Source organism: Equus przewalskii, chromosome 1 (assembly GCF_037783145.1).
Source record: "Equus przewalskii isolate Varuska chromosome 1, EquPr2, whole genome shotgun sequence".
NCBI lineage: Eukaryota > Metazoa > Chordata > Mammalia > Perissodactyla > Equidae > Equus > Equus przewalskii.
The window spans coordinates 184,895,689-184,910,635 of NC_091831.1; the positions used below are offsets into that span (position 1 = coordinate 184,895,689).

At 52.9% G+C, this 14,947-nt stretch overlaps 1 protein-coding gene across 1 annotated transcript in view; it reads right to left on the bottom strand.

Annotated features, from left to right (window-relative positions):
* The window catches only part of NID2 (nidogen 2), a 45,613-nt gene extending 42,302 nt beyond the window's left edge, over positions 1 to 3,311 (bottom strand). The window contains exons 1-2 of the mRNA XM_070630382.1: positions 2,993 to 3,311; positions 2,242 to 2,547 (exon numbers count right to left, since the gene is read on the bottom strand). Coding sequence (XP_070486483.1) covers positions 2,242 to 2,547; positions 2,993 to 3,211 — 525 coding nt within the window. The 5' untranslated portion in view covers positions 3,212 to 3,311. The remainder of the gene's footprint in view (positions 1 to 2,241; positions 2,548 to 2,992) is intronic.
* Positions 3,312 to 14,947: the final 11,636 nt, after the last annotated feature.

Below are 14,947 nucleotides of genomic sequence, written 5' to 3' on the forward strand. Positions count from 1 at the left end.
ACTTGTGATAAAATACTTACAGAATTAACAAGACAGCCTGAACAAACGGCATGTATAACAATTGTCTCAGTTGAACCTTCTCAACACAGACAAGAACTCTCCGGGAAAAATATCAGTGCCCTGCTTAGAATCCTTCAAAGGCTGTCCACTGCCGAGGACCAAGTCCAAGCTCCCGGCAGTGTGAGGCCCCTCCCCGCGGCCTCCCGCCTCCTGTCGCACACCCTTCCTCTTCAGTAATAAGGTACCACACGTGGTGCCCCCACAGCACACTTCACAGCTCACGGTCATGCGTCAGATGCGCTGCCTTCTGCTGAGACAGTTCCACTCCACTCTGCTCGGCTGGGATTCAAAGCTACTGCCCGGATGGAGGCCCCTAACCAGGCAGGGCTGACTCAGTCTCCTCCAGTCTAGACGCTACACTCATCCTATTGAACATAACCGGTGTCCCTACTAAACTGCGGGGTCCCTGAGAGTAAAGAGTATGTCCCTCCCCAGTGTCTCTCTCAGTCTGAACAGACCGTGAGTGTGCCAAACGGTTTGCTGGATAATAAATCCCAACCAAGTTTAGATATAAATTACCTGCACACGCACACAAATGAATATGCCACATGTAAGATCAATGTTTAGGAAAAAAGACTGGAAGAAAACACAATAAAGTGATGGCAGTAACCTTTAGTTACTGGAATTATGATTAATGTCTATTATCCCATTTTCTAAATGTCTTATAGTTACATTACACTTAATTTTAAACAAGTTTTTAAAACTTATGAACAAAAATGAACGGATAAACGAATGCAACACAATGGGGGCCCCACCTCTTTCCTCGTTCTCACCCTCCCAGCCCAGAGCCGACACAAAGAAGGTGTGCGACCTGTTTGCATTGAATGTGTTCTGCTGAATACCTGAGATGTCAATTCCAAGTACTTGAAAAAACTATTCAATAAACAAAACTAGATGTTGCCTGACCAAAAAAAGAACAGCAAAAATATCCTAAGGTCAAATAATTTTTATTTCTAGATCTTCTTTGCTTACTACAGGCTTTAGGAAATATTTCTCGCCCAGAATGGCCGCCATCTGGACCACTCAGTGGGAGTGGGCAAGCTACTTCATCTCTCAGGGACGACAGGCATCATCCTTCTATCGCTAAGAAACAGTGATGAGTTAAAACAGAGAGAAATTCTAAGAGTGTCAGCCCGTGGAGTACGACACTTTAGCCTCAGGTGTAATTTCAAGGCAGGAAGCCCTTACCTACTGCAGGAATGAGGCAGTTCACCACGTGCCAGGCCACCCTGGCCCCACCTGACGGCCACGTGGAGTGCTTTCAATGTTGCTGCCAACCCCACTGACTGGAGCTCTGGGGCACTTTTACTTGCTCAGGGAGAGACTGTAAAACAAATTGAAGACGGCCTCCTGGAAACCAGGGAGCATGTAAACCAGCAGCTGGAGAGCAATTTGGCAAAAGCTGTCAAGAACCTTATAAAAAGTGCCTCCTTTCTGGCCCAACGATTCCACCTCCTGGAAAGTCAACTAAGGACAGAGGTTTGTGCAAAGATTCAGCTTAAAAAAAGTGCTTCACAAAACTACTTATCATGACGAAAAATTGGAAAGAATCTTAATGTTCTCTGGGCACAGTGATAAACCCACTGGGTAGAATACTATGCAGACATTAAAAACGGCATTGTAGAAATGTATTTATTGACATTGAAACATGTTCACAATATGCTATTTAGTTGGGGGGGGGGAGTGGGTTACAAACAGTATGTGCAGTGTGAACCCATCACTGTTAACAGATAGTGACAGACTCAGATAAGGTTAGGAAAAAACTCTGGAAGACACACAGGAAAATGTTTAAGACTGGTCATCTCTGAGTGGTAGGAAAATGAGTGGCTGTTCTTTTGTAAATTGCCTGTAGTGGCTGATGTTTTCCTTCAATTAACGTATAACCAGAAATAATGCTTGTATACTTAGAAGTGATTCTAAAAATAAACACCCAAACAGAAAACCAGCGTGGTCCGAGGGCCTCCGCATCTCACCGGGGCCCGCACCCCCCTACGCGGTCCCCCTCGCTGGAGGTGACCACTCAGACCCTCGGCGGAAGCCCCCGCTTCTTTCACTTCCAGGCCGCTTCGGCCCTGGCGCCACCAAGCGACACGAGGCTCTGAGGGGGCGAACACAGGGACCCCAGGCCTGGAACGCGCCCGCCCGCAGCCGGCGGCCCCGTCACTCACCCCCGTCACTCACCTCGCCCGAGGGCGGCGCCCCGCGCGCGGCCTCCTCATAGGCGCCCACCTGCGCCCACGTGGCCAGGAAGGCGTGGGTGGGCGCGAAGTGCGCGGCGCGCGGGAAGCCCGTGCGCACGTAGCGCGCGGCCAGGGCCAGCACCTCGGGGGACGTGTCCTCGCGGAACAGCACGCGGCCCCGGCCCTGGCTCGTGTCCACGTCCGCCAGGAAGGGCGCGATGGCCGGGAAGTCTGTGGGGAAACCGTCGTCCACGTACTGGGTCTCCCTGGGGAAGTCCTGGGTGGAGATGATGCCGTTGGTGCCCACCTGGGGGACGAGGGGGACAGAGGGACGGTCCGGACGTGCGCGCCACCGCGCTGCGCCAGAGGGAGGGGACCCGCGGGCCTGGGGCTGCCCCCGCCTCGGCCGGTCCCTCCCGCCCCGACCCAGCGCGCGGTCCTCCGAGCCCTGCGCCGCGCTCGCCCGTCCTCTCCTTCTCGCGCGACCGGGGACCCCGTATCCCTGGGGAGCCCCGCGTCCGGACGCGCAGCCTTCCCGCTCCCTCCCAGGCCCCCGCCCCGCCCTGCTCCGGCCGGGCCGCCTGGGGGAACGGACCCGCCACCCGGAGGTGGCAGCGCGGCGGGTCGTCGGCGGGGCGGGTCCCGGGCGCCAGGACCGCGGCGCGCGCCCCTCTCCAGGCAGCCCGGGGACCCGCCGCCCGACCGGGAGGACGCAGCGGGAGCTGCGGCCGCGCACCCGGGGCCGAACTCACGTAGAGGCGGCGGACCCGGGCCCCGTAGAAGCGCAGGGGCCGCGCCAGCTCCACCGCGCCCGAGCTCTCGTCGTCGCCGTCCCGCAGCAGCCGGTCCCCCCGCGCCGGGCCGTGCGGGAAGAGCTCGCCCGGGCGCAGCGCCCCCGCGCGCGGCCACAGCAGCGGCAGCCACAGCAGCAGCGGCAGCGCCGGCCGCACAGCCGCCCGGTCCCCCCGCATGCCGCCGGCCGAGGCTACGCCGCACAGCGCCCGGCGCACGCGGCTCGGACCTCGGCCCTCGGCTCTCGTCCCCCGGGCGGCGCCGCGCGCTCGGAGCTGGCCCACGGGGCGGGACCGCGGGGGGCGGGGCTATGGGCCCGAGGGCGGGGCTATACGGGCGGACCTGCGGGCAGGGGGCTACGGGGGCGGGCCTATGAGGGGCGGGCCCTGGGGGCGGTGCTATAAGGGCGGACTGGCGGGGCAGGGTCTGTGATGGGCGGGGCCTGGGGCGGGACCACGGTGGTGGGCGGGGCTATGGGCCCGGGGGCGGGGCTGTGCTGGGCGGGGCCCGGGCGGAGCTATACTGGTGGACCCGCGGGGCAGGGTCTGTGATGGGCGGGGCTTGGGGGGGGCGGGACCACGGTGGGCGGGGCTCCCCTGCGAGCGCGGACTGGCTGCGGCGCTCAGCCGGGGGCCAATCACGGCTCCAGGAGCGTCCTGCCGCGGCCGCCGTCAGGTCTGCGGACACGTGGTCCTCGTTACCCTGGCCCTGCCTGGCCGCCCAGGTTGCTCCGGGCCCTCGGCCCTCCGCCCGAGACCGCACAGCCCAGAGTGTGGCGGCGGCGCACAGGAGGGCCCAGGCGCGGGACAGCCCTGTCGGGCCTGCAGGGCTGGTGCAGCAGAGCGTTTACCGCTGCCGGGCCCCGCGCCCTCGTCCAGGGCGGGAAGCGCACCTCGTGCGAGGCGGGGGCTCCCTCCCAGGTTCCGTGCCCCCGAGGCCGCCGCCCCGGAGCACGGGCCACCCTGCCGGAACCCCCGCAGTCAGGGTGAGAGCATGTCTGCTCCCCGAGAGGGCTGTGAAAGGCGCCTGTGTGGTGGGCTCGTCTGAGGCGGGTGGGGGGGGGGGGCTGGGCACCAACAGACATGGGGGGCAGGGGTGAGGTGGGGGTCACCAGCAGACATGGGGGTCTGGGGTGGGGGGAGGCCACCAGCAGACATGGGGGGCCGGGGCAGGGGATGGGCACCAGCAGATATGGGGGGCCAGGTGGGTGGCCTGGCAGAGCCACTTTGAGGGACTGGACACCGAGACCTCGCAGCAGATGCAGGCTTGGGGAGCCTTGTCCACCATAAACATTGCTCTCCAAGCATCAGGAGCTGGTGGAGGTTTTATCACCATTCTTATTATTAAGAGCTTGACATTTCCCAGATCATCTGTTTTCTCTCCCAGACCCCCATGGGGTCCTTGGAAGCAAAGATATTTAAAAAGAAGGAAAAGAGCAAACCTTTGGAAGTGCCTTAAGGGGTGCTCAAAAGATTTTTCGTGTGAGTGTTTATTTCAGTTACACAAACCCTTTCAGGCCCACAGGCCATGCTTTGAAGATATCAGACTGTGAGACTCTCAAAATGGAAAATCGGCCCACAGCAGCTTGCTTCCTCAGCCTGGGGAGTGTGTATTTGGCGTTACAAAATGTGTTTGTGCGTGCACGTAGATGTCCTCATTTCTTGGGGGGTAGGTATTGTCCCTGTACGAGGAGGAAATGCAGGCTCAAAGACACGGCTGACTTGACTTGCCCTAAAGGTGCTCTTTGTTGTGAAGTCCGTCACCAGCTCTTCTGTGGCCTTTCCTCATCTCTCAGTTGAGCATAATGCTGTAATAATGGCCAACATTTATCTAGTGGTAACAAGCTATGGGCTAGTGGGTCAGGCAGACCCTCCGATGGCCCCCAGTGATGCCCATTTCTGGCAATCCCTCCCGTGTCACCCCCTCCCCTGGAGAGGCGCTGGCCTCGTGACCTCACCCAGAGAACATGGCCCTAGTGAGGAGCAGTCACTTCAGTCATTAGACCACATGTCTTGCTAGCAGACTCTCTCTCCCTGGCTTGGATGGAGCAAGCTGTTAGCTGGGGAGGCCCAGCGGCCGGGAACTGAGGGCAGCCTCTGGACAACAGCCAGCAAGGCACCGGATTCTGCCAACACCGTGTAAGTGAGCTTGTAGTGCATCCTTCCCCCGTCATGACTTGAGATGACCCCTTAGCTCTGGCTGACACTTTGGCTGCAGCCTTGTGAGAGACCCTGAGACGGAAGGTCCTGGGCCCACAGGAACTGTGAGCATCTAATACATGTGTGTTGTTTCAAGCTGCACACAACTTGCTGTTGTTATGCAGCAATAGGTAAGTGACACAGCTAAGGAAACCAAGCCTTAGAGGAGTAAAAATAAAAACAGTTGTTGTTACATGCTGGTAAGTACCAGAGCTGGGTTTGAACTCAGTCTGTCTGGCTGCTAAGCCTCTGCTCCCGAGCACCAAATCGCATTGCCACGGGCCCTGTGCAGGGCAGCTCTTTGACAGGGGACCACCCTGTCAGCTGACACTTGGTTCTCTAATGCGACCTCCAGTTTTGTCGTTTGGAACATCCACTGCTAGTCCCTCTACCTGTAGTGCCTTTCCCAGTCACCCTCATCGAGCCAACACTCACTCGTCCATCAAGACTTGAGTCAAAACCCTTCTCCTTCAGGAAGCCTTCCTGGAATCCACAGGCTAATGTAGATGCCCCTTCTTGTTCGTCAGCCCTGTGCCTGCCCTTACCCTGTCTGCAATCACAGGCACCTCTGTAGTCCCCGGTTGTCACATGTCCCCTCACCACCGCCGCCACAGCAGAGGGCAGGGACTGCATCCTGTTTAGGGCCTGCCACAACCCCTGCCTGGCTCATTGAAGAAGCCTGCAGAAATGTTTGTTGAATGAGTGAAGGTGAGCAAGCCAACATGGGGCCAGGATCCATGTCTGCTGGTCAAATGAAACGTCCTTCCCACTCCGCCCATCCTCCTAGTCTGACCTGAGTCTTGTAATCCTCTTTACCAGGCCGCCCAGCAGCTCATCTACCACTGTTCTCCCATTTCCTCCTTCTTTCATCCACCCAACGATTTCCTGCAAGGTCATAGGCGAACAACTCTGCAAGAAATAACAGAGCCCAAGATGTGACCCCTGACCTCACAGAGCTTGTGGTCCAATTGGGAAAACAAAGCATAATATGAGAAAGCAGCGACGCATGGATTTAGCTGCAAAACAGGCAGAAAGGACCCTTGACCAGGACGATATCGCTAATTTGAATCTGATGCATCTGAGCCCGAGGAACAGACCCCTAGGACGAGGCGTCCAGGCTCCTGTCTGCATAGGTGGCCACGTTCTCCCTGAAACACGAGGTTTGGACAGCTGTGCTGGAGCAGACGCTCCTTTGAGCTCTTGTTCTAATATTACTTTTAAAAGACTCTGTGGCACCAAAAGAGTGGTTTCTTCTTTGAAATGCCACTTTGTGTGCTGGGGAAAAGAAAAAATCTGTCATAGCTATTTCACTGGTCAGAGTCAACACTGAAGAAACACTTCTCTTGTAGCCACAGCTCCAGAGCAGAACTTCTGCGACCTGCGGGCTGGCCAGAGCCAGAGGCCCTTTCAGGCTGGAGGCCACAGAGCGCGTCCCCCGTGGAGTCCTGAGCCCTCTGGGACTGGGTCTTCACAGGAGAGCTGAGCACGGCTCGAGACATAAGATGCTTTGGGGGCAGGATTTTTTGCCCCAAGCCAGGGATGGTCCCAGACGCCTTGCCAACAGACCTCAGCCAGTCTCCACAGTTGTATTTTTGTGTGGTTCTATTTCTGTTATAAATACCAAGACTTCAGGAACGATGATACTTCCTGTTATGTTAATCAAGAGAATGAAAACATATTTGCCCCCCAGTGTGGCAGAGAGCTGTGGAGTTCAGGAGCAAGTTGCGTGTACAGTGCTGACTGGTGTGTGTACCTGCTGCTCTGGGGTGGGCTTGGCAGAGACGTCCTGGTTCCTGTTGCACATGGTGATTCTTCGCATAACTTTACGTCCATTAAATTCCAGGGCAGGTGTGCTCGCGTGCAGGAGAAAGAGATCTGTAAAAATGAGCACGTGTCCACAGACTCAGGCATGGTTGAAATTACGTCAGGCTGATGAAAACCACGCCCTCCTCAAGAATCCTGAGTAGGCCTGGGATGTCTCCGGAGGTCGCCTACATCCGAATGACCTCCACAAGCAGTCTAAGCCAGGCCTTCACTCGAGGTTTTAATTTATATCCGACTCACCGTTGAACGTCCCCTTGGGATGACCCCTCAAACCCATCGGGGGAAACTAGACCCACTGCTCACATTTCCTGAGCTCTCACTTTCAGTTAATGGCAACAGTATCCACTCTTCCTTTATCACCGTTGCCCTGTTTCGGGTCCTCGTCATCTCCCACCTGCCAGCTTTTGAGGCAGAAACTATAGGTTTGCTACCCGACACTCTTCCCAGCCTCCTCCCCCCTTGCACAGACCTACCACAGGAGCAGGAAGATTACTGCTTTCTCAGCTGCTCCTGCTCTTGCAGGGCCTTGGGCTGTGTCCACGGATGACGCACTGCAGGGCCTCAAGCTGTGACCAGTGATGACACACTGCGGGGCTGCAGGCTGTGTCCATGCGATGACACACTGCAGGACCTTGGTGGGTGTCTATGCTTTGACACACTCTGTTTTCTTTTTTCTGACACACTCTTATCTTCTCTGTATGTTTTTTTAGGTCGTTTTTCCCACAAGCCTGAGCATAGACAGGGAGATAGGTCTGCTGCTGGGATGTGAATGTGAGCCCCCCTGCCCGGCAGGACCGTCTCTTCCTCCTGCATCTTGTAGGCCTGGTGCAGGCCCTGCTACAAACTTCTAGGCCATTTAGTGAACTGTTGTTGATCTGAATTGGGAAAAATGTTGTAAACAAGTCCTACATAACCCTGCACACTTTCCTGCATAATCCACCCCCTGGTTCTTCACATGTTAGTTGTGTCCTGAATCGTTGCTGGAAAACGGGAACTAACAGTGCGGCTTCCATATGGGTGGACAAGAGCTCCTCACTGCTAATTGTCCCTGAGCGTGTCATGGCGAATGGCCTCGCGTTCCTCTAGAAGAATGGATGGTGCACAACGGTCCCTGCTCTCTTTCACCCTCTGTGACTCCCACCCGAGTACAGGCCGACCCGCACGCGTTAGCACTTAAAGATGTAACCTCGGTCTCCACCTTCCTCACGAGGACGTCGCTCCACCCAGATTACAGGTCCTCAGAGGTTCCGCTTCTCTTCCTCTCTGCCTCCCAGAGCTGCCACTCACGACGTTGAAGCCGCAGGGCCAGCCACCTTCCAGTGAGTGGAGAGCTGGCTGGAGCAGCCTCAGCGTGTGCTCTGTGTTGGGCAGTGGCGGGGCTCTGTTCCCAAAGGCTGTTGCCCTTGGCTTCATCTGCGCTTCTTCCTAGACATCCTGTGCTTCTCACCACACTGAGTCACTTCATTTCTGCTGCTGGCCATTGTTGCTTCCTCCAGAATTAGCACATGAGTCAGAACAATGCAAATCAAGCCAAAAATAACAACATCGAGCCTTAATTGAACCTTTATAATGTGCCAGGTTCTAGTTAAGGACCGACCATCTGTGCATGACTTCATTAATCCATTGAATGTGTCCAGTTTGCAGATAAAGAAACTGAGCTGAGAGCAGTTAAGCAACTTCATCAAGAACCCGGCCGGTGAGGGTTGAAACCAGAATTCAAACCCCAGTGGTCTGGCTCCAGGACCCCTGCTTTTAGCCTCCTAAGACTGTGAGTCTGATTCTCTGATAAATCACTCGCTTTACTTGGCAACACTGTGCGGGACCTCTAACTCTGCAATCCCGATAAAGGGCGTTAGTGCTGGTCTCTCCTATCACGTACGAAGCTGGATTGTGCTATCTTTAGTGAATACCGTCTCATGCATGCCTAGAGAATTATAAATATCTAAACTTGGTAGAGAGAACAGGACCTGGTCCCCTTAAGGAGTGTCCAGTCTGGATTTGGAGATGACAGAAGCTGTAATTTACTGAGTATTTGCTATGCAGTAGACACTGGAATGTGTTACTGCAATCCTTACCACACGCTACAGGAGTATTCTACAGACACTGTATAAATAGCTTACACTAGTCTCTTTGACCTAAGAAAAACCTGTTTATAAGTGAAGAATTGGTCGAACCTACTCTCGATATTTTCTCAAGATAAAGTGGCCTCGTCTACAGCTGTGGGGCAGCAGCAAGGTCTAGGCAAGTCCTTGAGGAGTCTGAGCAACACGATAGACTTTTGGGGGAATCCACGATCTCACCGTCTCTGTGGCCCCCTTCTGTGAGGAGTAGAATGACCCCTGGCCTGGGAAAGAATAAAAAGTCAGGCTTCTAAATGTTCCCGGTGACGTGTTGACCCTGTTCGTGAGCACCTGCGGCCTCCGGGGCTTTCCCTGACGAGCCACACAGAGACTGCTGTGTCAGGTGTCAGGCGGAGACTCCGACCAGGAATTAACCAAAACCCAGCCGTGGCAGTGGTCTCCCAGACACAGTCGACATTTGAAACACAGCCTACAGGGCATATTCTCTGTATTCCGTGCCTATTTTAAGTTATATCATCAGAAATAAATGTACTCAGATTATTTTACCTTACTAACTCCAAAAAATACCTTGACTGAGTTAAGATTTAATTTCATGCTTTCAACTTTTATGGACGGTCTTTATGAGAAAAGTCAATTTGATATACATTTCAGTATCTTTTATAAAAGTATATTCAAAGATTGTCTATTTTACCCCCGATGGGTTCCCAGCCCCCAGCACAATACCTGACATGTGGTTAACGTTCAGTAAATGTTTACTGCTCATACAGCTCAAAAGGTTCACGTCCTTGCCGCCTGGTCTCTTTTGTCACTGGCTCCTCCCCATCCTCCCTGCCTCCTCTCAAGTACAGGCTCTTAGCTCCTTTCCTTGTCATTAGACGATGTTCTAGTCTGTCCTGACCTCAGTCCACAGGCCCCCGTCTGCTCCAGTTCAGCTGCTGGAAAGCAAGCTTTCTGAAGTTCCTGCACGCGCCCCTTCCTTGCTCAAAGGCTCCCTGAGACCTGGCGTTCAGGATGAGTGTTTGATGTTATTCTTACATCTGCTTCCAACAATAACTACGCGGTATGAGGGAAGAGAAGTGGGAGCAGAGGCCGGACTGTGGCAGCTGTGAAAATTAGAACTAGGGACAGGATCGGGATGAGACACATAGCCTGCGCACCCTTCAGGTTGTGGGAATGGAAGAGTTATGGGTGAGAAAGCAGGTTAAAATGGCACAGCACGGCAGACAGGATTGTTTTATCTGTCAGTAAGAGACGCTCGTGAAGATAACTCCGGATCCTCCAACAGCTGCAGCACGTCAGAGAAATGAGCGCCTGTTTCAGAAAGACTTCTGTCACAGGTTCCTTCATCATCTCGCTAGCTCACAACAATCCTTACACTTGCAGAGGAGTTTGTGGTTTACAATGATTCACATGCGTGATCTCATGCAGCCCATCCCACATCCTTGAGAGAAGCTTGGTGTCCTCGTGGGGAGACCGAGTCACCCAGCTGGTGAGCGGCCGCGTGCGCCTGTGTTCTCTGCACCATGGGCTTTGTTTCCTGGCACATTCTTCATCCCTGTTCTCTTGAACTCAAGCCCTAGGCTTCAGATGCCAGTCTGGTGCCTGAGTCACACCCCACAGCTGTCCCCTCTGTCCACCAGCATCTGGAGGTCTGGAGGTACCATTCACTGGGCACTACACGTGGTAGCAGCACCAGCAGAAGTACTGACGTTAACATGTGTCCAATGTTTCATGCCCCGGGCCGGCATGCGTTATTTCATTCAATCCTCATAGCAACTCTGAGGTGAACAGTATTATTATCTCCTTTTACATCTGATGAACCAAGGCCCAGGGAAAGAAATTTGGCTAAGGATACACAGCTACCGAGTCATGAGGCTAAAATTTGAATCTGGGCAGACTGACTCAAAACCCTGAGCATTTAACATCATCACGCCGCATGCCTGGGAAATTTACAAACATCACCATCTTTCCGAATTCTCCTCCTGTGACAGCATTGTTTGCCTCCCTCCCCACATCTTAGGTTCACTCTGTCAACTGAATGAGCCGTGTGCTGATAACAGGGAGTCAGCAATTCAGGAACAACCCCGGCTTCATGTGCCCGTCAGCCCCATTACTGATTTGATCCAGTTGGGTTTCGTATATTTTTTCCCCCTCATTTCACAGATTCATGGCCTTTTAGGACTGGAAGGGGCCTGAAAAATCCTGTAATCCTCTTGTTTTAGCGTGACGTCTCTGACTCAGAAAGATTCGGCCATTCGTTCTGGCGTCGCAGGGCCAGCAGGAAGAGCATCGCATCCCCAGGTCCCCAGGCCAGTGATCACGCAGCCAAAGTGGCAGCCCTTCCGTCCCCACCGTGCAAGGGCGAACGGCGCAGGAGAGTGCACCTCCTCGTGGCTCTCCCTGAGCTCTCCTGGTTACCTCTTCAAAGACAAAGGATGCAGGAAGGGCTGATAGGCCGTGTTCATCTGACGTGGATGTGGAAGGACCAGGACCGCTGGACAGTTTGGGTTGAAGAGGTCTCCGTTTCACCCCGACTTGAGGCATCCAGCAGCCACAGCACACACACAGGGTCAAATGAGCAGCAGCCAGCTGCCCAGCGTGACTTTCCGGGGGAGGGAAGGGCTCCTGTTACAGGAGGGAAGTAAAGGACAGACACGTTGGGGGACTTCCCTCAGCACGACTCCTGCTATCCTGCCCCATGGAGGGCACCTCACTAGAGCATCTGGTGCATCTGGCCTCACCCAGGGTGCCAGGTGAAAGGCTTATGGACACAGGATGGGCTGCTTCGGCCGTTTCTATTTGTTAATAACCCTTGTGAATAGGGTGGCTACATTTCTAGGCTGAGCCAGAAAACAGACGGAGCAAGAAAAGGTCCACCTTCCAGCCTGAGGCCAGCACACGCTGTTGGCTGCGGTTTTCTCCTCCTTTCCTTCCCTCTTCTTAATGGCCCCTGCTTACGACAAGCAAACTTGAGGGAAGACATAATTGGAAACAGTGCTATTATCACGTCAAACACCACGCTGAAACCTAAAGGTCCAAGCCCACCTAAAGGTCACAGGTGCCCTCGGGAGCCCACCTGATCCATGCAGTCAGGGTCCCTAAGTGTCACAGGTGCACTCGGGAGCCCACCCGATCCACGCAGTCAGACTCCACAGAGCTGTCTGAGGAGAGAGAACCTCGCTTGCTCTTTCAAGGGCCTTCTTATTTTTTTAAATTGGCCCTGAGCTAACATCTGTTGACAATCTTTCTTTCTTCTTTTTTTCGTTCTCCCCAAATACCCCCGGTACATAGTTGTATGTTTTAGTTGTGAGTTCTTTTAGTTGTGGTATGTTGGCCGCCCCCTCAGCACTGCCTGAAGATCGGTGCCATGTCTGCACCCAGGATCTGAAGTGGTGGAACCCTGGGCCGCTGAAGCAGAGTGCGCGAACTCAACCACTGGGCCACGGGGCCAGCCCCTCAAGGGCCTACGTCACTCACAGTTTTGGTAAAAGGAAGTAGCAGCACAGGAATTTAAGACAAACACGTTCAAGCAACTTTGCATCTGATTCTCTGGTGGGGAAGACGGTGTGAAGGAGGCCCTGCCTGGCATTGGAGCCTTGGCGGACCTCGCCCACGCTCTGGAGAGTCCACTCCACCGTCCCAGAGGCGTGACGCCGACCTGCCCTCCACACCATCTGATTTACAGACAGAGTTTGCAGACTGCGACTGTGAACCCCATCCTTCCTCAGGTAGCAGGAACATCACAGATAATTTACACTTGGCTGCTGCCTTGTCAGTTTAAAAGCACTTTCTCTTAACTCCATCCAGAAAATTTACAGGATGAATTAAGACTTGAGAAGAGACTTTTTTTAAAAAACAAAACATGAGCTCTCCTTTCAATAATATTTTTTAGTTTTTTTTTTTTTTTTTGAGGAAGACCAGCCCTGAGCTAACATCTGCCACCAATCCTCCTCTTTTTGCTGAGGAAGACTGGCCCTGAGCTAACATCCGTGCCCATCTTCCTCTACTTTATATGTGGGACGCCTGCCACAGCATGGCTTGCCAAGGGGTGCCATGTTTGCACCCGGGATCCAAACCGCTGCGCCACCAGGCCGGCCCTTAAAGTTATTTTCAAATTTACATACAGTAACATCCACTTTCTTGGTGTACAGTTCTGTGAGTTTTGACAAATGCTTGGAGTTGTGTGACCACCGCCCCAGTGGAGACACAGAGCAGTTCCCTCTCCCTAAACCGTCAGCTAGTGCTTCCTCTTTCCTCACCCCAACCTGGTCCCGATACCACTCATCTCTTCCCCAGCCCTGCAGCGGTGCCTTTCCAGGCTGTCACCTGAATGGAATCACCTGGCTATTCTATTCGAGCTGGGCTTCCCTCATGGAGCACAACGCGGTGAGGTGTGTGTGTTGCTGCAATTGTCAACAGTCTCTCCTTTTTACTGTTGGGTCCCAGCCCCTTTTATGGGCGTACCACAGCCTGTCCATCCTTCCACCAGCTGAGGGATGCTGAGCTGTTTCCAGACGTTGGTGATTAGAAATAAAGCAGCGACGAACATTCATGTACAGGCGCATATGTGAAAATACATTTTCTTTCTCTTGTCTGACGACTGGAACTGCTGGTCATCTGCCAAGCGTACGTTTCACTTTATAAGAAGCTGCCCAGTTGTCTTCCAGAGCAGCTGTCCGTCTCACACCCACCAGCACTGTGTGACTGACTGGCTTCTCTGCGCCTCTCCAGCTTCCCTGTTGCCGCTGTTGTTACTTAAGCCATGGTGATGGATGTGCGGGGGCAGCTCGTTGCAGTTTTAATTTGTTCTTCTCTAATTATTAATGACGTTGAGTTTATTTTCATGTGCTTATATGCTTTTCATATGCTTACCATCTCTATATGCAGATTTTTAAAATAGTCTTTGTCTGATTTCAAATGTGATACCTGCTTGTCATAAAAATATTAAAATGTTACAGAAATGTTACATTGAATACAAGTTTCCTTTAATAATTTTACTTTCTAGTTATAGTTACTGTTAACAGCTTAGTACATATGCCTCCACATATTTCCCATGTATATGTAATATACGCAGTATTTATACGAGTGCAAAAGTGGTGGCATTTTATACACACTGTTTGAAAACTTAGAGCGCCTTCCACATCATAGTATTTAATTGTCTATTATGTTACATTTCTAATAAAACAGAAATTTTTTGGTTTTTGGGTAAAAAAGTCACATTTTGACAATTCCATATGTTTCAACACAATAGCAATTTATTTCTAGTATATTCAAGTACAATTTTAAAGTTGTATAAACTCCCTGATGAAATTACACATGGCTCATTTCCCAGCTTTGAACAGAGAATTATGTTACAGCAATAAGGACAGTTTTAGAAGGATATGAGCAGCTGAATTATGTGGAAATATGAAACCAGGTCCAGTTAATGCCATGCTTATGTCTTAAGAAGCCTGGCACACGGGTGGCTGCTGTATCCTAAGGAAGAGCGGGACTACGGAGAAATTTATCACACCGTATTATTGCTCACCAGGGCTTTTCATAATAAACTGACTCTGGTATGTACTCTTAAGTATTTCATTTCAAGGCAATTCCTTTCTGCGTCAATCACCCCCATGAACTCATAATATTCTCATGGGGGTTAAGTTACTATCAATGTCCTTTTCTTGGCGATCTCATAGAGAATAGATGTGCTAGCAAGAGAATGTGAATGATTTATCTCCTATGACTTAACCTCAGACCCTGCGCTTGCTTAAACTTGGGGAGGAAAATGGAAAATGCTGACAAGATGCTCATTCCTAAGTAGGAGATTCTT